General features: G+C 41.6%; 1 protein-coding gene across 1 annotated transcript in view; it reads left to right on the forward strand.

The window, feature by feature from the left end:
* LOC106496177 (glypican-5-like) overlaps positions 1-24,763 on the forward strand; it is a 408,273-nt gene that overhangs the window by 79,106 nt on the left and 304,404 nt on the right. The window contains exon 3 of the mRNA XM_067301964.1: positions 7,554-8,248. Coding sequence (XP_067158065.1) covers positions 7,554-8,248 — 695 coding nt within the window. The remainder of the gene's footprint in view (positions 1-7,553; positions 8,249-24,763) is intronic.

Below are 24,763 nucleotides of genomic sequence, written 5' to 3' on the forward strand. Positions count from 1 at the left end.
ATGCTCCCAGGACCAAATACTGGCCAAATAATCCAAAACTGGTGGTTTCAGTTTTCCTCGTTCTCACCATAATGAGGGGCATCCTTTGTCCCCATCCCCCAGTACAAGATTGCATAGCGAAGCTGTTCCGGTTGAGGGGAGCGGGGAAGAAAGCCCTGTAGGACTGCTTGATTTTGAAGAGGGCGCAGGTTGGTTTGGTGGGGGCGGAAGGCTGAGGAGACGGTTGCTTCCTTTACGATTGCGCTGCTGTGCCAAGGCCGCACAGAATAGGTTTGTGAATATGGAGATGACAAATAGACTAATTTTCACGCCTAGACTGAAGTTTTCGGATGGTGATTAATGGTGTTGGTTCCTATTGCTATTCTTGGAAGTCAGTCTCCCAGCAGTCCATTTGGAAACTAATTTTGCTTGAAGCATCTGAGCTTTGCCATCAGTACAGCACTGTAATAGTGGATCTTGTGCTCTGAAAGGCGTACTGCACCAGGCCGCCTCGCGCTCAGACCGTTACACGTGGCACGCTGCTGGGCGAGCGCCCGTGCAGGAGACCGTGCTCAGGGAGGACCAAGAGCCCTTTTGCTCTGGAAGTCTTGTTGCTAGAATTTTTTAAAGCTGTTGCATCTTTTCATAAGTTAAAAACAGCTTTAAATTACACTTGGAATTACACTTTTTTTTTTTTTTTTTAAACTAATCACAGTTAACTAACTCATAGCTGTTAGAAGGGACTGCAGACTTGTCAACTTAGGCAGAAGTTTCTATCAAGAGGTTCATGACGGGATATTTATCAGATATAATCAGCACAGACACGGTCATGGGGAGATCTCACCCCTAAACGTGGTAACGGAAAGCTGTTTCTTTTCTGTCCGATCTGTATGCTGAAGAGCTCAATTAGGTTGTAGTGACTGAGTGGACAGTGTGCGTATTTTATGTGTGCTTGTCAGTCACTGGTTTTCTCTGGATGTGCTGCTACTTGAGAAGACACTATCTTGATGTAGTTAATCCCTACACATACACAGTGGGTCTTTCCTGTAGTCTTGACAGTACATCTTGATTTTAGCTTTACTTCTGTGAAGTACCTAGGTCCTCCTGGTACAGTAAAAGCATAGCCAAGAACGCTGCACAAGAGAATCAGTAACATAGCCCAGGTAAATGGCATAGAATAAGATAGGAAAATGGGAATGATGATGATAACTGTTTAATTTATAGAGTTTTTTGGTAATTCTGAAGGCTCTTTCCTAAGGTGGTGGTGTTTAGTCATTTGATGGAAAAGGGTAGTGTGGTTTCCTTCATAGTTTCCTTTATATGCCACAGCAAGTAAATGTAAAAAATAAATAACCTGCTGAAAATCTGTATGTGGGAAAAGAATCAGAGCACTGCTCTCTGTTTGTACATGGATAGGTAGCCAAGTTGATTATTCTTCTATCCACATACTAATTTACAAAAACCTGTTAACTGTAGTGTTTCTTGAACTCCCAAGACTGATTTCTTCACTCTGTAACTTTTGCTTTAATTGTGTTGAACTTCTAATAGGGCTTTTTTTTTTTTTTTTTAAACTTTAAGAGCTTTAATGGCATGAAGCTCTTGTAGTAGATTAGATAATCAGGGCAGCTATTAACATTTTATAAAGGAGTATTCTGGTTTGTGAGAATATTTACATCTAATACACAAAACAACTTATTTCTAGACAAGTTACTGTTTTAGATGAGAATAATATCTATGCTGTTATCCCTAGAAAATGCAAAACTTTACAAAGATAATGCAATTTTGTTGTTAAACACTGTGTGACCAGAGGAAATGCTTCTTTTTGCCTGAATCAGCAGGCTGCTGTTGGTTTCAGCAGGGTAGCACCTATCCACGCTGCATCTGAAAATCTGTCCAAAGGCGTCTCGCGCTTCCCTGGCTGTCAAGGCGAGCTGTTAGCAAATTCAGACCAGCCGCGGGAGGGGAGCAGAAGGCAAGGGGTGGTATTTCCAGGGGACCAGGGACTGGGAGTCTTCATGTTTTTCTCTGGCCAAAATGTTTAGCAGCAAGCTTGGCATTTCAGTTTCCTGCATGATGGATGTTTTATTTCCATGAGACTGCTGATATAATTATGTTATTATAATGTTAATTATTTCTCATCAGCTTCATGAAGAGCAGCTGTATTTATATATAGTAAGCTGGCCATTCTAAAAATAAAAACACACGAAAGTAGATTATTAGCAGGGATTTGACCCTTCATTCAGCATAATGGTTCAGGATAGATCAGAAGGAAACCTCTGTTCTTTGACATTCTTTGCTGCTAGCAAATATCACAAAATAGAAATGAAGCTGCAAGTTGTAAGAACATATTTTCAAAAATAATGCATTAATGGATTTCAGATTTCATCTTTGCAAACATAACAATTTGTTTTACGCTTATATTGTTTTTCAAAGTAATCTTACAAAGATCTGGGGAAAAAAAAGACCTGCTCATGTTATTGTTTACCCTTTGAGCACTCTTTGTTGTTCTTATTTTTGTAAACATTTGCAGAGTTTATGGCATATCCAAAAAACCATAATTCTGAGGTTTTTATAATTTCTCTGTTGTGTAGATGTGTATACGGGTGTGAATTTCTGCTCTGTACATAGTTCTTTGTGCATCAAATTGCAATTAATATGTAGTTAAGTCCTACTGCTGCAAAATATTAGTATGTTGTACTCTATTTTAGCAAACCATAAAAATGCAGAAGGTCTAAAGGACTTGAAAGCATTAAAAGGAAGCTATTGTTCAACAAACTGTAGCTTTCTGTCATCTTGTAACTTTGTAATAAATGCAAGATGTCGAAGGGAAAGGAGCCAAATATTAGTGTGGTCCTAAGAGACCAAACAAATAATGGAGCTACTTAAATTTGTCATTCTTCTTTCATGATTACACTTAAATCTAAAATGTACACAGATGTTTTTTCTGTATAGATAGATTCAGTGTTTGCTTCTGCTTTTGGTTTATTGAAGATTGTTAAATCTTTTCAGTAAAGTTCCTAATATCATGGCTCTTTTTGTTTTTAGGAGGAGCGTTTCTTTTTCTCAAGCGCAAGGAATTACTAATGTAGTGGAGAGCCGTTGCATTGGCAGGGTGGTCGTACCGCCCCGGGTCCGCGGGCCGGGTGCCAGCTTCGGGTTGCATGCAGCAGTGTAACGGCACGTGACAGTAACTTCCCCTTCCATCCGAGGGGCAGGGGCTGCGCTCAGTATCATGATTTTGGGGACGTTGGTCTTCGTGGTTCAAGCAGAGCAGGCCGTGCTGCACAGCAGCAATAACGGCCCTCTGTGCACAGAGGCGCCTGCTCCTTGCGGTGACTTTATTTTGGGAGAGCGCTTCCCCTGCTAGCAGTCCTGGGTTGGACCTCTGCAGTGAAGTGTCCTGAAAGTCCCTTTGCCACTGGGGTAGAGCGTGGCATTTGGACGGGCTCACGGTCCCCCGAGTCTGAAGCCGCTTGCCCTCTTGGCAGTGCTCCTGAGTCCGTGTCTCCCTCTTCCTGTCCGGGAGCAGGTTTCTTGAGCAGAAACGCCGAATTCTGCAGCCTCTTCTGGCGTGACGGGCTCTGTCACCGAATTTGGTGCTACCCTGGTGCAAAAGCATGAGATAAGTCAGGCCTTGTATGTGATTTCTATTGCCTTAGATGTGTGGCATCTAGCTGGCGGCTGCTGTGAGAGCAGTAGGACACCCTCTGCGCCAGGATGGATGTGTTCCTGTCGGGAGGAAGCTGTCGCTCAAAGCCGAGCGGTCCCACGCCCATGAACAAGCACGGATGCTATGTGCCCAAAGCGGTGTTTTCCCGTGTGTGTGCGCGTTGTGCCCCAGACGTAACGGTTTCGGCGCCTGTTGGTGCTGGGAGCCAGGCTGGTGTCCCAGTGCACGGAGCAGCCGGCCGCCCGGCCCGGCAGCAACGCCAGCACGTGGTGCCTGGTCCTTGCTGGGCTCAGCTCCAGGAGCTAGCTTTAACACCCCAGTAGCTCAGGTGTGAAGTTTGCAGAGGTGAGCTGTGTTTGATCAGCTGTGTCTGCCGGCGCGGGCGCAGCTTCGGCAGCGGTGCCGAGCGTCCGTGAGCGCGCGAGGAACGCTGCCAGCAAAGCTCTCCCCGTGGAAGGTGATGCTGCCTGACTTCCAGTAAGGAGGTACCAGTGCATAAGTAAAACAAAACTAAAATATCCCTTAAGTTGACTGTTGTTTCACTTTTCCTGCAGACTTAAATCAAAAAGGTTCTCTTGAGCATGAAAACAAAGCCTGTTCTCCACCTCCTTGTTTATTTTAATACTAAAAGAAGGCAAAAAATACACAATGTCTCCCTCAAATTCTGGAGGATTTTGGTTATGGCTATTTCTGTTCAGAGTCGATATTACATTTGCAAACTGCGTTATGTTGTATGCTGCTGGTGGAGGCTTGAAGCAACAGTCTGAAAGACGACCAAATATTTCTCTCTTCAAAGTGTGCTTTGGATCAGGCTCAAGCCTAAGCTTTTTGCCGGTGTGTAAGCGTGCCTGAAGCTTACTCTATTTGACTGCGCAAACGAGCACCCTCTCTTTCTGTCAGTGGCAAACCTTCGCGGGGATTTAGGAACCGCATACCAAATGGCATACGAGGTGCGTTAGAAGTAGGTAGTTAAGCACTTTTAAAGCAAGGTGCTAAGGTTGCCTCCTTTGCGCAATCAGAACGCAAACTGTCCTCTGTTACAAAATCCATTCAACTGCGTGAAGCCTCATTATTTCTAATTAAAGGCTTAAGAACATTCAGCCAATCCAGCAATTTGATTGTCTGAAACCATCTCACACTGTAACAACGACGAAAGACCTACACGTTTCCTCCTTTCAGGTTGCTGGTAGAGTGCCTGCAAGCACGAGTGTATTTTTGTCTTTCTGACCAGTGGAGGCAGATGACAAGTCTTTGCAGCACATTTGCAATTAACAGCAATAATTTTTGTGCCATAGGCTTGATGTCCTGGTTGTTTTTGCAGGACCAGTGAAGCTACATACCATGACTATATTTCTCTTATTGAATGAAAAAAGAATGACATCGTTAAAAAAGGTTTTAATTTCTTAAAATTGTCTCAGAATAATGCAGAATTATGTTTAATCAAATCCAGGATTTTCACAGTCAGAAGAGTTTTGAAAATAAAAAACTAGATGGTTGCTGATCTACAGCCTAACACCAGAGGAAGCTGCTGAAATCTGTTAGAAAAGCCAGCTAAGGAAGCAAGGGCGAGCAGACTGCTTTTGAGTCTGGTAAATAAAAATCATGTTAGATTTCCCCTAGAATTAAAAGTAAATACATAGGGGTGATTTGGCAAACATAAAACTCTTAATAGCATGGTACCACACAGCTAACTATACTACCATAAAGGTTGTTGTCAGTATTTCCATTATAAATCCAGTTTTTCAGAATTTTTAATGTAGCTGTAAAAATCTGCTTCAGACTGAAACTTGGCAAGGCAGATGTCTGCCCGAGAATGAACTTGCTTCTTTTTAAACTAAAGTGTATCTGAATTCTTTAAGTTTGAGGATTTTGTAAGCACTTCCAGAGTTTTAGTTGCTGTAATACCATTAAGAATGCTGAGGGGCTTCTCGGATAAAAGGAAACAGCTTGGGGTGCGTGTGTGTGTGTGTGTGTGTGTGTAAAATACTGATGATTTAATATACAACGAGATATCTTGTATTATCTGTCTAGTTAAATCATCCTTTGTGATGAAGGGATTGTAAAGCTCGAGAAAACAAGCAAGTTAGTTGCCCAGGGAGACATAATCCAGGAAGGCACTGAGCAGGCTTTTCTGCAAAACTTTGGCCAAGTTTGCTAATCTCAGTTTACAGTATTGTGGCTGCTCCTTTGCTGAGCTGATCTTCGAGAGCTAATTTTGTGCTGCCCCGTGCTGAATCACATGGTGATGTTGAGAGGAGTGCAGAGTAGGATTAGACTGACAAACCCATGGTCTGGCCAGTCCGTGGGAGGTGGTGGGTCTCCTGCCTTGGCAGGGACTGCTCCAATCCAGGGAGCGCAAGAATGGTTTGTCCCAGAGATGTTTTGGTGTAGAGCTTCCAATGAAAGCAGTGGGAATGGTGTGCGTTACTGTGTCTTCTGTGTCATTGAAAATAATCCTGGCAATCGATTCCTTCTTGTCCCTGTCCACAAACTCTAATGCCCCAACCAATGCTTTGGACATATAGTATTTACTTTGTGCAATTTGAAATGCCTTAACCATGAGGCTCCTCAGATTTCTTCTAGGCTACTTGAAAATGGCATAGGTAAATGCAAGATTGTTTTCCTGAATTGATAACTTCATTTTATTTTTGATTCATAGAGGACTTGAGAGTTTATCCATGCAGCATTGTTCCTTCATCTCCGAGGTGAACTTTTCAGGAAGTGTGTCTCGGTCATCCACTCACCGCACTGTAACATGAAAGTTTCAACTTTATTTTGTATTCAGTTCTCTCTCAAGCTCTCATTGAGCTGCTGTCCAGGCTTATCTGAAGCTGCTTTTTGTATGTCAGCTGTGTCTAATCCTTCATTCTAGCATGTATTCGCTCTGCACATCAGCTGTCCAAATCCATACAAGTATATGTTTTATATATCCAGACAGACTGTAGAAGGACATAAATGCCTTATTTTTTTCCTGCAAGATTTCCTAGCAGTAGATCATTTGGGAAGGAAAGTAAATAAAACATTAAGCTGTGATTATATTGTTGAGGTATAGCTTTCATAAACTATTAAATTATTAAATCATTTTCAACAGTGATAGTGGAGAAGTACAGCTACTGAACTAAGATTGCCATTTCTGTGAGCTGACAAGATGTACGTGTTGAGATAAGATGTAATCTCAGTTTTTTTAGGACTTCAGTGAATCTTGGTGGCTAATGCTATGGGCAGTTTTACAAGAAGACCAAATAAGAGGTTGCACCCTTTTATTAAATGTGGATATTATAGCATTATTTATACAGACCAGTGCACCAGTGGTGATGTGATTGGTGTCTTACAGAGTCTTTATTCAGCGATCCCTCTTGTAACCAATTACTCCCTGTTTTGCCTCACAGTGCAGGACTTGTGTCACGTAAAGCATTTGGCCTGTTTGGGGATCCTTCTCTGGGATGGATATAGGAGCTTCTACAAGACACTGAAAATGCTGCACTCCTCGCTGCCTGCTGCAAAGGGGCATCCTTTACTGATGGAAAGGGATGTTTTGGAAATGTGTCTAGTTGAAATGCCCATAAGCAGCATGGGTTACAAAAGCCTAGAAGTGCCGTGCCTGCGCTCGCTGGGATCTGGGGGAGGCTTTCCAGGGACTTTGGAGTTTGGGTCAGGGTCTAGCTAGCTAGCGTCGGTAATCTTGTTTAAGGAAATACTTTTGTATTATGTGTTGCCTTTGTTATGCACATGTAATATTTAGCTCTGTTTTTTCAATCCTACTACTGACAAAAACTGGATTAGCTATCAGCATATTTGGATTACGGATTGCACGTAACTTTGTTGGTGTCCCTGTTCATTACTAAGATGTCAGCTGCTTATTATTAATCTCTAATGTCTTTCTCTCTCTCCCTCCTTTTTTCAGAGGCCTTTGAGTCTTTGCTTCGCTTTGCTGAGAATCGCACAAGTTCCCTCTTTGAGACAGCTTACAGACCTATGGCAAAAGAAGCAGCAGAGCCGGTTAAAGAACTTTTTACAGACCTCTCTCTCTACATCCTGGGTGCAGAGACTACCGTGGAAAGCGCAGTGTTACGGTTCTTCGACAGCCTCTTTCCTCTGGTATACAGTCGGCTAATAAACCCAGGAATTACAGATTTATCAGAGGACTACACAGAGTGTCTGCGGCTTACAAGGCAAGACATAAATCCTTTTGGACGCTATTCTAAAAATATGGTTACGGAGCTATCAAAATCTCTTTGGGCCAGCAGGATGCTAAGCCAGGCCCTCAGCATGGGCATCGAGGTGATAAATACTACTGAACACGCCGCTCTTACGAAGGAGTGCAGCAAAGCGCTGGTGAAGATGCAGTACTGCCCGCACTGCCAGGGCCTGACGCTGATCAGACCCTGCGTGGGGTATTGCCTGAACGTAATGAGGGGCTGCCTGGCCAGCGTGTCGGAGCTGGATGCGCAATGGAGGGAGTATATCTCCACGCTGGAGTATCTCACTAATGAAATGGCCACGTCGCATGACCTGGAAACGGCGCTGACGGGAATCCGGAATTCGGTCAACGAAGCCATCCTGCACGCGCAGCTGAACGGGCCGCAGCTCTCTGCCACGGTAAGTGCTCGCCCCTTATTTCGTGCGCCCATTGCTGGCTTTCGTTATTTGATGAATAAACATCTGAACAATTTGGTGGGTTTTTTTGCATCACTTGTTAGCCTTCGACTACATCTTTGTTAATAGTCCGTGAAGGTATTACAGATAATTATGATAGGGTTCAGTATAATCTGCTTTGAAATTGAAGAAAAAATAGTTGGCTGCTTGAGAAGCAATCTTGTAAAGCACATAGCTCTGGCTTGTTTGCAGGATTTTCTAAACAAAAAAATTTGGCATATATTATACTTGATACCAACAACATATTTTTGTACTCTAAAACTTCTGCATGTAGCAGTCTAGGAGCCGTGCTCCACTGGTCTGGGAGTGTTTGCACTAGAATGTGTGAGGGCATCCCATGAGGGGGAGGCAAAGAAATTCATTTTTTCATAATTTTAGAGTCACTTTATTTTTGTGCTGACCATTGAGATACCAGAAAGGGAATACAGGACAGTGGTGCTACAAAAATGGAAAGAAAGTGGGGGAAAAACATGAAAAATCTTACTTATCAGGGCTTACATAAGCAAATGTTAAAAATATACTGTAGGTGGTTCCATCTTTTGTCAGTGGTAGGGTTCGGAGGACAGAACTATGATGGTAGAGTAAATAATGGCAACTCATAACTGACAGGTTCTCTCAAGGTGTTGAAGATTAGACCAGAAATTGTTGAAATGACTGTTAATTCAGCTGGCTACATGCATATGAAGTTCAACATAACTGTCAATGGAAAAAATGCAGCGGTTCGGCCCCAAACAGGGTTGAGACTAATCTGATTGTTCTGGCTGCCTAGAAAGTGAAGGAATTCATGCAGAGAACAAATGAGAAGGAAACAAGAAGGAATTAGGTTAATTCCTGAGCTGAACTCTGGTCACTGTATTATGTAAGGAAAAAAGTACTGGAAAGACTCTAGAAAAAGAAGGTGTAATCAAAGGTGTCCTAAACTAAGAAAGTATTTTGTCAGAAGAAAATGGCTGTATGTAACCTTCAAAGATGCGTAACATCACAGCTCTCTCCAGTTTTATAAGAGCCAACAGTCAGTAGATACGAAGATGGAAAAAACCCATGTTTGGTAATCCAATAGAAAGAATTTTCACAGGGTATTTGCAGTTAGCATCTGAGGTCATGTTGCCTCAGGTACTCCATTCCTTTCTATCAATGACTCTTGAATCTGCCAGTTTATCTGACATCCAAGGAAACACATGAAATATTAGGAAAAGATTTGTCCAGTTTCATGGAGAGCGTGATTGCGATTTTGGAGGGATGTTGCACAGTAGCCGCGGAGCCTACACACAACGGAGAGCAATGGCTCTTGCTGAGGTCTCCTTGGGGGCTTTCTAGACTAATGTGTGCCATAAAGCACTCTTACCTAGAATGCATGATGAACAAATATTCTTACATCTGTTCTACTTTTTACCCTGTGATGCTATTTTTTGTGAGACTTTAGAAGGGAAATGAAAATCAAATTATATTCTGTCTTGTAATATATATGAGTTTTCTGTAGTAGCAAAGACTGACAATAAATAGAAATTTCTCTGAAATCATCACAGTGCCCTGATACTGTTTACACAGAAGTAATTAGGAGTAAACTTACGCTCCTTGACTATTAGCAGCAAAAATAATGACAGGTATTTCCTGCACTATAAGCAACGTGTTACAAAATGCTAAAGCCTTATTCTGCATTGCATGGGTCAGCCTCATAATTAATATGTGCTTACTTAGCTTGCTTATGTACAGTACGTAATCAGATAATTACAAGTGAAATCAGTGAGTATTTTGCTTTTAGCTGATTTGGAAGCAGAATTGCCTCTGAAATGTCTCTCAGGCTGAGAATGTTCTTTAATTGTTGTTTAAACCATCTTACTTGAGTCTCTTCTGGTTCCCTTGCATTAAGTTTAAACACTTTCCTTTTCCCATTCAGAATGAGTTCAACAAGAACTGCTGCGTTTGAAACTACATTAATTCTTTCTTTTTTTCCCCCCAAAAATTCTTTTTGTTTTCTTCCATTAGTGAAATCTCTGTGCACAAAAAGATTGTGTTTTTTTAGGGAGTGCCCTGTAGGATAGCAAAGGATATTTTCTGTTTGAAAATGGAAACTATATGCCAGTTTGTTATCCTCGGTCTTCTAGCTTCTTCAGATTTCTTCAGGGTAAGATTATATTTTGAAGACTGAGCACGTTCCACTATTTGAGCAAGCATTTAGTCTGATATTGATTTAAATTTTACTGATTAGTTACAGAGGATAACCATTATTTAGAAAATTGAGCCTAATTAAGCTGTATTTCCTTCTCTGGAGAAACGGAAAAGAGTTCAATCTACAGCTTCAGGATTTCCGGCTGTGAAATGGCATTTTGGAGTCCGGCAGCCTGATTCTCAATTACACCAGTACCCCTTTGCACTGCTCTGACAGGATTTATACCCAGTATATTTATTGTTCCTTTTACTTATCTAAAACTTGTTTTCAGAAAAAGAGGATATAACTTCCCTTTTCCTTTCCTACAAAAATGTGGAGACTCCTCTCTGTTCATGCAGTATATTCTTTGGCTTCTGGAAAAATGGAAATGTATAACTTCTGTACGGTTTCTGTTACAAATGCTGTAACTGGTTTCATTCAATTATAAATAATCTATAGAAAACTCATTCAGGAAAGCAGAGTGCTCCTAGTAATTTTCATTTATTCTGAGGCAGCCTTAATTAATGCACCTGCCCTTTTAGGAAACATTTTATATTTTTTAATAAGCAATATGGCTAAAAATTAGAGTTCTTTTTTAGCTTGCTGCCTGCCTAAGGAATTATGGAAAGTTGCATTGTTTTCTTTAAAATGGGAAGGGGTGAAATAAACCTGTAACATGCTCCATGTGCTTTGCTCAAATGAAGTGCATTCAATTACTATAAAGCTAAAAAAACCCACCCAATCCTATTTGTATGAAGAGTGCATAACTGTAAGAGACTGGCCTCTGGTGATCTCTTCCATTACAGCCAAGAGAATTGCCTGATTTGCCAGGACAGCATGTGTGAAAGGTCACCTTGAAGATATTAGTAATCTCTCCTCGGATTCCTCCAGCACGTGCAGTACCATTTGTTCAGTGGTGCTGGCTTGCATCCAGCTCGCTTATACTAATGTGGGCCGGCGCAGCCCGCGGTATCAGCAGCCATCATCATTACTTGCTGGTTTGTCTGCTGGAATCTAATTGTCTTTCGTATTGGTAGGAGCCCGGCTGCTGCTTGGTGCCAGATACACAGACCAAGTTTGTTCACCCTTCCTATTGTTTTTGAGACTTTCTGTTCTTCCTTTTTGCATTTTAAAGCTGGTCTCATTTTTTCATTTATTCAGTCTACTGTGCTGCTGTATTCTAACCTCTGTATTTATGCATCATTTATTCAGTCTACCGTATTGCCATATTTCAGTCTCTGTATTTATGCATCATTCCTGTGGTTTTTTAGTTTAATGCAAGGTGGAAGTAAAATACCTCCAACTAAAACGTGAGGAGGAGGACAGACAATGTTGGAACGCATGCTGTCCACTGGTGCTGCGGAAAGTGTGCTCTCCCCGCTACTGCTCAGGGGTCCTGAACGTATCCCAGTGCAGCAGGCTTGGGCTTCCCTGGAGCTTGCTCATCTTGCTTCCAGACTAGCTTGCTCTTTCCTCATACAGGAGCTGGATCTGAAAGGAAAGATGGTCTGTGGGGTGGGTTGTTGGCTGGAGAGGCAAGAGGTTTGGAGGCAGGACCCTGCTCAGATGCAGATTTCCCGTTGGCAGTTCATGGCTGCTTGCGTTCTCTGCTGTCTGTGGAAAGGAATATATTGCTCTCCTGCATCGGAGGAGTGTTTTGAGGACCAACAGCAAACCAGTGATTCTTTCATTTACTAGATCATCTAAGTGTCGAAGATGCATTTTTGCCCAAATTGGTAAGCTCTGTGATCCCCAGACCTTTCTGTACAGCTGACAAGGAAGAAGATTAGGATGAAGCTGCCAGCTTAGATCTGCTGATCGCCCACCCGGGAGCTTTGTAGAACCATGGTACGGCAAAGGACTTGTTCGTGGTTTGCTGTGGGATTAGGATAAACAGGGTGAGTGTAAACCCAGTGGCAGGGGGTTTGAGTAGAGAGGCTTTGCTTTAGTTCTGGAATATGGTGCTGTGTTTGTCTGTCAAGTTACCAGAGAGTTTGTATGTCACCAACAAAACCAGGTATGTCTCTAGATCCATTCATTTACTTCCTGAGAGAGAATTCACTAACTCTAGCGGCCAGCATCAATTGTACACGTGCAGCGCGATGGACCTTGGTGCCCACGTATGGCGGGGTAGATGGGAGCATGAGCTTTCTGCCATTTCTTTCCAACTTGTTCATTTATGCCCTGTAGCAAATGATGGGTTGTCTCTTGTTTACTGTATATTTTAGCTTTATGAAGAGTGCTCCCCAATTAATATTCAGGAACTCAGTTTGCATTGATAAAAGAAGTTCATGCAGCTTTTTGACACGTAAATATGTTGTAGGACTCTGTGCTGAGGTCCTCGTGCAAGAAGCTCTCCCACTGGTCCTAGAGATCGGTTGAGTGTGGGTAAGGATTAGATGGGGGCAGCGCAGTCCTCTTCGCTTTCGGAAGCCCGACCAACTGTTATTTGTTGCTTGTTCCCCGAACGTGCACACTGCAGCGTGGGAGGCTGGCAGGGCCGTTGTGTATCAGTTGCAGTTGTTGAGCTGTCTGAGGTTGCCAGCCCTGGTGTTTGGTGCTTTTCTTTATACCTTAACTCAAAGAGCAATGAGGCCACATGGAAATACCTTTTTAAAATAGAACATTTCTGTACTGCTAATATTGCTGCATATCAGTGCTCCGCTTATCAAGAGCAAGAAGGAGGCAAGATTTTCAAAAAGAAACATTTTATAGTCTGAATTCCCACTTGAGCGCGATAGGCACATAATTACCCTTCGTTCTTTTAAGCACATTTCCCAGGTATTGCACAAGCTATGTCTTCTGCTCTGCATGTGGCTCCTTGTGAAACCTGCCTGCCTGCGTGGTGGAAAGAAAATGCAATGTGATGTGTGTTAGCAGGAGTATTTGGGCTGTGGGAAGGCGCGTATTCCTGAGACTTGTTCCTTCTGCTGCATGAAGTTCATATAGCTTTATATGCTTTTTGTAAGTACTTACCTTTTCTTCTTACTGATGTTTTAATGGCAGAAAACCTATCACATGAAGAGAATGTGAAGAGCGGCAGATCTAATATTTTCAGAACAACTGACCGTTTATAGAAGACAAAAGTTCGACGTGTTTTGGTTTTGGATTATATTATTTGTGAAAGCAAAAGCTAATAAAAGTCTTGATAGAGGGGGGATTGTAACACCTAGATATGATCAGAGATCAGGTTTTTGGAGAAAGTGGAAAGATCTGTGTCTTAAGCCAATTATCTGCTTGGAGACGAGCATACCAATTAATTTGATGAAAGTGATATAGAAAGAATAACCAAAATATATTTTAAAAAATATTTCTCTCATTGTTTTTATTACATCATCATTAATGTTTTTATTTTGAAATAGCTCCTGGTGGTCACAATACAGTAGTAGCACTAAAGAATGCCAAGCTTATAACATTTAGGAAGCAGAAATGCCTTGGCACAAATTCAATGAGACCATTAATGGACGAATATGGGAAGTTAATGAGGCATGGAGGTTGATGTCAAAGATAACAAAAATAAAATCTTTGCTTTCTGCTGCACATTCACAGCTCACAAGCTGTGTTATATTTTCTGAGGGCAAAAATGAGCTTGATTATGTCAGAGGATAGAAGCCAGATAGAATTATTATGAGGCAATGAGGCATTATAAATTTAGATGAACTTACTTCTCTGAATGTTTAAGGGGTAGGGGCAGAAGGACCTGTCACTAATTTTGAAATAACTAAAGAGAGTGATTAAAATATATGGATATATGCAAACTGAATTTATAGTCCAAAATTCACAATTTGCCAGTTTTTAATTTAAAATTATACTAGACTCAAACTTTATAAACCTTAAAGCTCGGCTATGCTTCAAGAGTAGATTAAATGTTCTAAAACATATACGGAAGTTTGCTGGGATATTTCAGTACTTACCCATTCTTGGGACTGACTTTGCATCTCGTGAAAGCAAGCTGAGGAACTGGGACCACACACGTGCTGGGGACTGCAGTGGTAGCTGTGTGAGGAGTCCTATCCTCTGAATGGTTTGTTTTCTTCTTTGAGGAGCGCTGTTGGCTTTACTGTGGAAAATCGAATGCAAACAAAAGAGACTGTCTTTTTATCCTTTCGCCATTGAGATAAACTGTATTCAAATTTGTGTACTTAGAGGGCAAACTTATGCTGTTTTTGCCAAACATTGTTATTACTTTTGCTGTTGGCAAACTGTTCTTAGAAAAATCTATTTGATTTGCACAGACATTCTAATCATGCTAACGCTTCTAAGAAGGTAACTGTGCCTAAATATTGCATAAGCAGGTTTATATTTGGAAAACATTGCTGTTCTGAATAGAGTTATAAGTTCTCCTTCACTCATTCAAATGAAAATTCTGGGAGGTTTTTTTCCCCACCGTTTCTTCTTAACCATATTTTTTTTCTGGTTGATGTAATTGTGTCAGAGACCTTAAATGATCATTTACCTTCTTTCCAATCACTTATAAAATATGGCTTAGTATAAGGCTAAATAAGTAGTCAGGCTTTTCTATGTTGCTGCCAAACCAAAGCTCCATGAGCCTGTAAACTCTGCAGTGCTTCCCTTTGCAATGTTGGCTTGGGAAGGGCTATTCCCGCTGCCTAGCCCGCTCTGCGGAGAGGGCCCCTCCGCTCCGCTCCTCAGGCGCAGGGGAGTATCGTAGGGTTACTGCATGTCCTGAGCAGGTAGCAACACATAGTGGAACATGTTTCACAAGGGAAGTCATTTTAGGATGCTCATTATAGAGCTTTTGCATGTTATCCGCAGTCTTCGGAGCGGTTTGGGATGATGCGAGGGCCGCAGCCTGAACAAAGCTGAATAGCTGCTGCTCGGCGTGGTGCGTTTTGGGCACAGCGTGAGCAAAGGGCTTGCAGAACCTTTAGTGTATGGGCACATCAGTACAGGTTTCACCACAAGGTGCACGTCAACAGTGGCCAAACTGAGATTATTCAACCAAACTTACCTTAGGCATTTGTTAGATGCAGACTGCTTCTCTGCAACCTCACCAAGTGCAGAACTACATGAGAAATTCACTCAGCCAAGCGGAGTGAATTCCTGTCCCACACATTGGAGTCTGTCACATGCAGTACAAGGTACTAATGCAAGAAAATGAGAGGGTGTGTAGAAACCTAACACAGCTATTTTGTAATTTGAAGAGATGTAAAGGGAAAGAGAAGCTGGCTTTGCCTCACTGCTAGCTCAGAGCTGGGAGTCCTGCAGAGGCCCGTGGCAGGAGTGAGCCTCTGCTCTGAGCTTTCCACAGTCTGGATATGCAGCCCAGGCAGCGGGGAAGAAAGGGACGGTGTCAATGTGGGTGTGTGGGGAGAACGGGGCAGAAGATGATGAAGTGGCTTCAGTGATCAGGGGAATTAGTGGCTCAGCTACAAATGTAAGCCATGTCTTCGGAGCCGCAGCTAGGCGGTTTGACTGCAGAGCAGCCTTTGGCCCAGCTTTGCATTTTCAAAGCACTCACGGCAACGCCAGGACTGTTATTTCTCACAGCGGTGCTGCCAGCGGTCAGGTGCTTTGCAGCTCTCCAGGGCTCTCTCTGCTGCAGCATGTGCAAATTCACCCTGAGGCTGTGAAAGGGGAAGAAGAAGAGGGAAGACCTTCTCGTAGGTCATTAAGATTGACTGTTAGTAATATGGCAAAAGCAGTATTTAAGAGAGTTTTAGCATGGAGAAAGTAGTTGCTTTTCAGATTAATTCAGAGAAGGCAAGCCTTGCTAGCATAAGGTCTGCAGTTATTTGAGATATTTAGCCTATAGGTGGATATGACTGTGGATGTTGGTGGGCTTGGAGAAAGTTGGGAGGCAACATGGAATCTTAAGAAAAAAAAATTGAAGAGACTAAATTTATACAAGCACTGAAGGAGTGGGTAGTAATTGAGTCTCACAATATTCTCATGAAATAGCTGTATGCTGGTGTGTTATGCTGAAAAACAAATTCAGGGAGCTCAAGGGTTTTGTTCAGCCATATATTAAAAAAAAAAGAGGTAGAACTATAAAATCAGGATTTTTTTCATAAGTCATGGTACTGCACTCCAAGACATCTAATTTTTAGAGAGATCTGAGCATAGGCTTCTAGTGTCCTTTACAGGCACATATGACCCAGCTCTGTGCATGTCCTTAACCAATTAGAAGTTGCAAAGCTTTGTTTAATGTGGCATTTAGCTGAAACAAATAATGCCTGCTAGGAAGCAGGATATAGTACCTTTGGCACTAAAAAACCAAACTAAGTAGCTATTTGCTGGGTTCAGTTTAAGGGTAGAAAGGGGCACCTGCCTGTGAAAGAATATACTGGTGTTTCCCGAATTGCCCACATTACTTCTGTGAGCTTGGGCCAGAACTTCCTGACGGGAAAAAACATTTGGAAAGAAAATGAAAATATTGGCAAAAATTTCCTGATAGAAATTCAGGAATTGATGGAAAGCTCAGGGAAAATAATGGAGGTTTTCTGAAATCATTAGGAATGGAAAAGAAAAAAACAATCCTGAAAAATAAGCAGTGTTGTTAAAACAGTCACCTTTAGGAAACTAAAAGCTTAGTTGAAGAAAAGATTGCCAAACTTACAGCAGCAGGAGATTGATGCCCGGTAACCTTACAAATTTGAAAAGGAAATGGCAGTACTATGAGCAAAATAACTTTGTGCTGAGTGAGTTCACAGCAACAAAGAGTTTCTGCCAGCCAGTAATGAACTACTTGATTAAAGACATCGAACAGTATCATAAAACACTCCTGGAGACTTTGGAGAACACTTGGAGCTGAACTCAGGTGCTTCCTTCCTTCCTGCAAGTTTTCCAGTTCAAATGATCAACACCAGCTGTCAATGAGTGTGCGAACTGTACTTAGCAGAGGTTAAAGCCCTAAATTTAATTCCTTGTGGTTAAATTGCTGGAAATAACTGTAAAAATTACAAGCAAAGCTATGTTTGTGCAATATTTGCACCAGAAGTGTTGTTTAAAATGTCATTTTGCTTTTTCTAAGCATTTGTTACCAGGAAACCTCCTCTAAAAGCAGAAAATGGAGGAAATGCATGACTATGATGAGGTGTTTGTAGATGGTCCTGACGGAGCCAGAATTGTCACCTATTGAAGCTGTCCATTTTACTAGTGTTTCTTGCAGGCACAATCTTGAATGACACAATCACTTATGTTGAAGGAGCGACCTCCTACATTTTGTTCTAATGAACTGAAGTTACATGAATGTACACCAGATTTGAATCATTTGTGAGTCGAGGACAGGAGGAGCCTGCTTAAAAACTCCCTGGTGAATTGCCTTCAGGCAATTCCTCGTTGCAGTGTAATGCAATGGTCTGTGTCTGTGCAAAAGGTAGAAGAATGGTCTTCACAGCGGAGAAAGATATTTTTGTATGTCGGCATTAAAATTTTGTTTATTGCTCTTGGGGTCTATTCTTGTTAAGGTATTGCTCTGTTCATATGGTCAGTCAAGAATGACTTTTTCAAAAATGTGCTGTGGAACTATAGACCTGTAACCCACTGAATTTCATCGAGTATAAGCACCTAATTCTTGTAGGCAGCCTTATAAATCTTGCCACGTGCTATTTGCTTGATTTAAAAGCCTTTTGACACTTGAGTAATATAGAGGTATTTCTGGAAATAATTATCTAAATTGTTTAATGCATTTGCCTTATTCCCATCTGTTACAAAAGTCCTCTGGAGGATTAGAGTTTGTGTAGTCTTGAACAGTCTTTTAAGGAGCTGCAAGGAGCTTTCTGGCCAGCGCTGGTTAATGAAAGGTCTCTTCCAGGCAGATGTTTGGATATCAAGGAGCAGTCTGGTTTCCTGGTGTTAGGGATCATCTCCTCTGTAGTGATGGAACTGCTTGATATTTGATATTTACCCAGGAATCACTGTCACTACAAACTCTGTTAAAATGAAATATATACATTTCCAATGTCTTAATTATTATGAATCAGAGCAGGAATAAAAAAACATCATATAGTTGGACTGGTTCTAAGAGATACGGTTACTGGGCATTATCCAGCTGTTGTGTTATTTGACTAAATGCATAGCCAGGAATTTGGTTTTACATAAACTGTATAGCCTTAAGCTTGCTTTTGCAAAGTGGATTCAAGTGGATATGCATGTTGCTCTTACACTCGAATGCTGCACAGCCTTCTGTTGAAGGTTGCACCTTACCTCCCAACTGACTGCTGACTTTCTGGAAGTGCATAACTAAACTATTTACAAGTCATTAATGTGTATTAAGATAAAAAGCTCTTTTCTGCCTGGCAGAGCAATGCTCAAGTTGTACTTTCCATTCCCTAAATCTTATATTTCATCTAAACATGTAACCTGAAAATTGTATGTTGAATAATCAAAATAATGGGATTGATGAATGTGACTTTTTACCAGCTTTTGATTTGAGACTGGCTCTGACTGTGATTAGCCATTTTGGGAATGACAGTGATTTGGGGCTCCTGACTTCTGGCAGAGACTTAAGGTCTTTCAGAGACATCCAGACACCACCCTTTTTTTCATTTACAATGAGAAATACTTGTTTGACCTACTTTATTGAGTAAATTTTTGTGGAAAACATGTTGGAGGTGGCGGGGAGGTCCCCAGCAATGCTGTTATACTAGTATGTAGTTGAGTGTTTTCAGCAAATTTTGCATGCTTGTTGGTTCAGAGCAGATACAAGTCTGTATGATTCTGATGTTAAATTTAAGTAGCTCAGGCATATATTCTAATGGACAGTCTACTCCCGGTAAGCTATCCAAATGCAGACAGTAACGATGGCAGGTTAAATGTAAAGCTGAGAAATAGTCTACTTTCAGAGCAAGAAGCCTAAATGATGTAGTAAAAAATTCATTGTTTGTTATTCACTTTGTCTTATGCTTATCATCTTAGTTTAGGGGACTTACCATTTTAAAAAGGTGTGATCGTTTTTTGAAAGGTACATTTTATTAGTTTCATTGCTACTTTCTTTTAAATAAATTTAACAAAAACAATGATATGCTATTTACCTTTAAATATATGCTAAAAACTGCACAATTGATAAAGCAAGTGTCCTTGGCCGCTGAAGGAGCATTAATCCTGCCCCCTTCTGATGGCAAAGCGCTGTAAGTACTAACGTGTGTGTACACAAAGCGCATGTGCTCTCGTGCACATATGCACACCTGCTGTTCGCTCCTTCAAACAAATGAAGCTGCATCTTTTTTAGTAGGTGGACAGTCAACTCAGTTCTAAAAGGCTGGTTCAGGTAGCGTCTATTTATTATTAGATAAGAATGAACTTACTAGTTCTATAATTGCTTTTGAATTTAGCTCTTCTCACTGAGGGCTATGTATTTGTATGATATAACCAATTTTTCTCAAGACAGCTGCTTTGTTTCATTTTGTTTGCCAAACTGAGGCTCTCAAATTTTTCAGCACCTTTTGGTTCCTAGAGAATTAGTTCCTAGAAACTACACAATCAAATATAATAAAATAGTAATGAAAAGTAAAACCCAAAGTCCTACCTAGTGTTAAAATGGTCGGACTGATACTCTTCCCCCCGCCAAAGTTACAAGTGCTGAAAAGTATATCCTAAGTCACAGAGTCCGTGTCTGTTTTGACTTTAACTCTTTGTTGTATGATCAGGAGGGTATGCCCATGTGTATCCAATCGCAGGGTTTGAGCTACAGAATGAAGTCCTACCAAAGCCCCAAGCATAAGCTTGCCAAGGTAGCACACTAATAATTTCCCAGAGCCAGTGTTGTCAGTGAGCACTCTGTATCTTACTTGAAATATGGTTCTGGTGTCAACACTTCACTATTATTACAGTTAAAAGTTGAAGGACATAAATATGGTAAGAGTCCAGGATTTTGCTTGAAGCACAGTACTGAGCAAGACAATCAATGGTCGGGATAATATTTATGGAAATGATAATACTGGAGATGACAGATGATGTGTTTAGTATTTCAAAAACAGTTGTGTATGCTTTATTCATTGTTTCCACTTAGCTCTTTTTTATTCTATTCTGTGTACCTATTGTAAGCTTCCATACATTGTGCAAGTCATCTACTGACAGAGTGTTATTTTCTATTGCAGAATCAATTTAAAGTAAAAAAGAAAAATTAGATAAGCAGGTTTTTTATGGACCTGACTTTCTGTACTGCAGTTTATTAAATATAATGGATTTCTGTAGCTGCAGTCCTTTGGAATTTTGGCACTTCTGTTTGTTGTGGTTAATTGTTGGTCTTATAAATTAACAAGGCATCAAACAATGAAGTTGGAGTGTTGCTGGGTTGGGGTCCAGTCCCCGGTAAAAAATGCAGCTCTAGCATATTGGCAGCTAGACTGCTTGTTATTCATTGTAAGGCGTCTAGCTATGGGAGTGTTAGATGTTTGACAGCATTGAATAGATTCCAGTCAGCCATACAAACTACCTCCAGTGAAGTGGAAAGGACCATAAAATTGTTTTAGCAACAGCTAATTCTCTTGAGTCTTTTAAGGCTTTTTTTTCTTTTTTTCTTTCTTTCTTTCTTTTCTTTCTTCTTTTTTTTTTTTAACTGTTTGGTTGCTGGAGGAGGATTTTCCAATTTAAACAGTAAATGTTCCCAGATTGATTTCATGTTTTAAGATTAAAGATGTAGACTTTTCACTGATTTCACATTTAGTGTAGTTTAGATTTTGAAAAAAAAAAAGTATATAGTTTAACAGTACTATTTTTTGAATAGAAAAGCTGAAATATAAAGAAACTTGGAGCATTGGTGTTTAAAAAGTGCTATTTCAACAAATAACTTTGTCTCATGTATATCAAGAAGCCATCTGAGTGCTAGTCTAATAACTGGTAGGTATCCAGCTTCTTGTTTCTGCTCATCTTTTAGCTGTTGAAATGTCACATGCTTAGCGCTACAAGATTCTTTTACAACCAGCTTGTTCTCATCTTTTCTTTTTGGAGTTCTGACTAAGGATATGCATTAATTCTTCCATCTTTCCTTACCTGAGTCAGTTTGTCTCTTGACTAGCTTAGGGTGTGGATCCAGTGTTTGAAAGGAATGTGAATGTGTTCTCGTTGGTCACAGGTTCACTGAGAATCACAGAATGGTTGAGGCTAGAAGAGACCTCTGCAGATCATCTAGTCCAACCCCCCTGCTCCAGCAGGGTCACCTACAGCATGTTGCACAGGACCCTTTTGAATATCTACAAGGAAGGAGACTCCACAACCTCTCTGAGCAACCTATTCCAGTGCTCAGTCACCCTCACAGTAAAGAAGTTCTTCCTCCTCATGTTCAGATGGAACTTCCTATGTTTCAGTTTGTGCCCGTTGCCTCTCGTCCTATCACTGGGCACCACTGAAAAGAGTCTGGTCCCAACCTCTCGACACTCTCCCTTCAGATACTTATACGCATTGACAAGATCCCCCCTCAGTCTTCTCTTCTCCAGGCTGAACAGGCCCAGCTCTCTCAGCCTTTCCTCATACGAGAGATGCTCCAGTCCCTTCATCATCTTTGCAGCCCTTTGCAAGGCCTCCTCCCATAGCTCCGTCTCTCTCTTGTACTGGGGAGCCCAGAACTGGACATGGCACTCCAGATGCAGCCTCACCAGGGCTGAGTAGTAGTAGTAGGGGGAGGATCACCTCCCTCGACCTCCTGGCAATGCTCCTCCTAATGCAGCCCAGGAGACCATCAGCCTTCTTGGCCACAAAGGGCACATTGCTGCCTCATGGACAACTTGTCGTCCACCAGGACTCCCACGCCCTTCTCTGCAGAGCTACTTTACAGTTGGTCAGCCCCCAGCCTGTCCTGGTGCAGGGGGTTATTCCTCCCTAGGTGCAGGACCCTGCACTTGCCTTTGTTGAACTTCAGGAGGTTCCTCTCTGCCCATCTCTCCAGCCTGTCCAGGTCCCTCTGAATGGCAGCACAGCCCTCTGGGGTATCAGCCACTCCTCCCAGTTTTGTATCGTCAGCAAACTTGCTGAGGGTGCACTCTGTCCCTTCATCCAGGTCATTGATGAAGAAGTTGAACAAGACTGGACCCAGTATTGGCCGCTGGGGGACACCGCTAGCTACAGGCCTCCAACTAGACTTTGCGCCACTGGTCAAAACCCTCTGAGCTCTGCCATTCAGCCAGTTCTCAGTCCACCTCACTGTCTGCTCATCTAACCCACACTTCCTCAGCTTGCCTATGAGGATGTTAGAGGTGACAGTGTCAGAAGCCTTCCTGAAGTCAAGGGAGACCACATCCACTGCTCTGCCCTCATCTATGCAGCCAGTCATTCCATCATAGAAGGCTAGCAGGCTGTTTAAGCATGATTTCCCCTTGGTGAATCCATGCTGACTACTCGCGATCACCTTCTTGGCCTTCATGTGCTTGGAAATGGTGTCCAGGATGAGCTGCTCCGTCACCTTCCCGGGGATCGAGGCGAGGCTGACTGGCCTGTAGTTCCCTGGATCCTCCTTCTTGCCCTTTTTGAAGACTGGAGGGACATTTGCTTTCTTCCAGTCCTCAGGCACCTCTCCTGATCGCCACGACCTTTCAAAGATGATGGAGAGTGGCCTTGCAATGATGTCCGCCAGCTCCCTCAGTTACATAGTATGAGAGCGGGGTGCCTCATAATGTGTCATATTTCATTCTTTAAGAAAGAGCGTTGAACACAAAGTTTTCAGATAGTCTGGGAGATGCAGCAACAGTAGCTTTGGAGGAGGCCTGCAAAATCGTGGCTTGGGGAGGCATAAGAGGAGGATGGAGAATGAGAAGATCCTCAACTGTTATAGCTTCACTGAATGGAGTTATAAAACTGACAACTTGAGTAAGTCTCTGCAGAGACCTGTGGAAAGCAGAGTCAGGATTACAATTTGGAAGATGAGTGTATAACCCCTGTGGCTCTAGATATTGAGCAATGGACTGAGAAATATGGCAGCCCTGTCTGACAGAAGCATTTGGAAATTATTACACACAGAAAGCGGATTTAAAGAGCAGAAGCCTGTTTAGGTAGTGAAGAAGGAAGTTGAGTGTTTTCATCCATCATGTGTGCGCTTACAGAAAGATACTTCAGTTTGCTCACATGGTGCCTCAGCAGGTGTGTTCAAAGATGTGCACGTATTTGGAGAATCCCTTGATTCTTTTCAGAAAGACTGTTATGCTTTGTCTTTGGTTTTCTTTATGATTTAATTAAAACAATTTTGTGAAGAGCTTCATTTGATAGGATGTTTTGTTTTGAATCACTAATGTTACTTCAATATGTGGAGTTTACCTTTAGGTCTGATTTTATTCTAAATATGCTTGATATATCATTATAAATCCGTGCTTTTTTTTTTCTTTTTTTTTAATAAGCAAATGTGACACTGCTTCCTTCTGTTGAAGCAGAAGGAAGTAATCTTTTTATACTTCTGTAGCTTTTTTTACCTGCCATGACACTTTTCTGATTGTCCTTTATAAAGTGCCAGGCCAGGAATTCGAAGAGCCTGGCTCAATGAATTTTTACTCGGAGTCCTGCAAGTTTGAACTCCTTTTGCCTGTGGCAGACTTGGGAACAGAAGTTCACAGAGGAGTGACAGTGAAGCAATTCAAAGGATGAGAACAGAGGAGGAGAAATAGCTTAGACTACAGGGCCAACTTTTCTAGGGAATGGAAGATTTAAGTAAGCAATTAAGGTAGACTTTGAGAAAAACAAGTTATCTGAGCGAAGCGGTAATTTCCTACAGGAATTCATCAGTTATATTTCTGAATTCTGATGGGCAGTGGCAGAGGAAGAGGGAAAAGATTCCAAAGGACTGAAATAGTGATTAGAGGGAGTAGAGGAAATATTAAAATATTCCAAATGAAGCAACGACTGTAAAGAAATATTCAAAAGAAAATAAAATGAAAGGACTAATTGTAGGAGGAAAACAGCACATGGATCCAATTGCATTTAAAAAAACCCCCACAAACTTATCACAGTGAGGATGAGACAAGTGGTGGTTTGGGGAGAGTTTAATTTTGCACAGAAAGAAGAAAAGAAATGAGCTAAACAAATAGCAAGAGGTTCAAAAAAATGTAAAGTGGGAGGGAGACAAGATAACAAGGAAGATATGTAAGAAATTCTGAGACAGAAGACATGGGAAAGAGCTAGAAAAACAATTATGGGAAAAGGAACTTATCTGAAGAATCAAAGAATGAGAACATGCTTTAAGACAGAAGAAACAGAAATAGACTGTATGGTAAGTATCAACATTTGGCATGGGACTGGCTGGCCTTACAAGCCACTAACCAATCCAGGCTGACTTCCCGTGGGTTAATCTGAGTCACGTCCAGAAGCAGTATGAACACGTTTACAGGTCTTCTCAAGCAGGCTTAGCAATTTGAGTAGTGTCA

This window comes from Apteryx mantelli, chromosome 9 (assembly GCF_036417845.1).
Source record: "Apteryx mantelli isolate bAptMan1 chromosome 9, bAptMan1.hap1, whole genome shotgun sequence".
Taxonomy (NCBI): Eukaryota; Metazoa; Chordata; class Aves; order Apterygiformes; family Apterygidae; genus Apteryx; species Apteryx mantelli.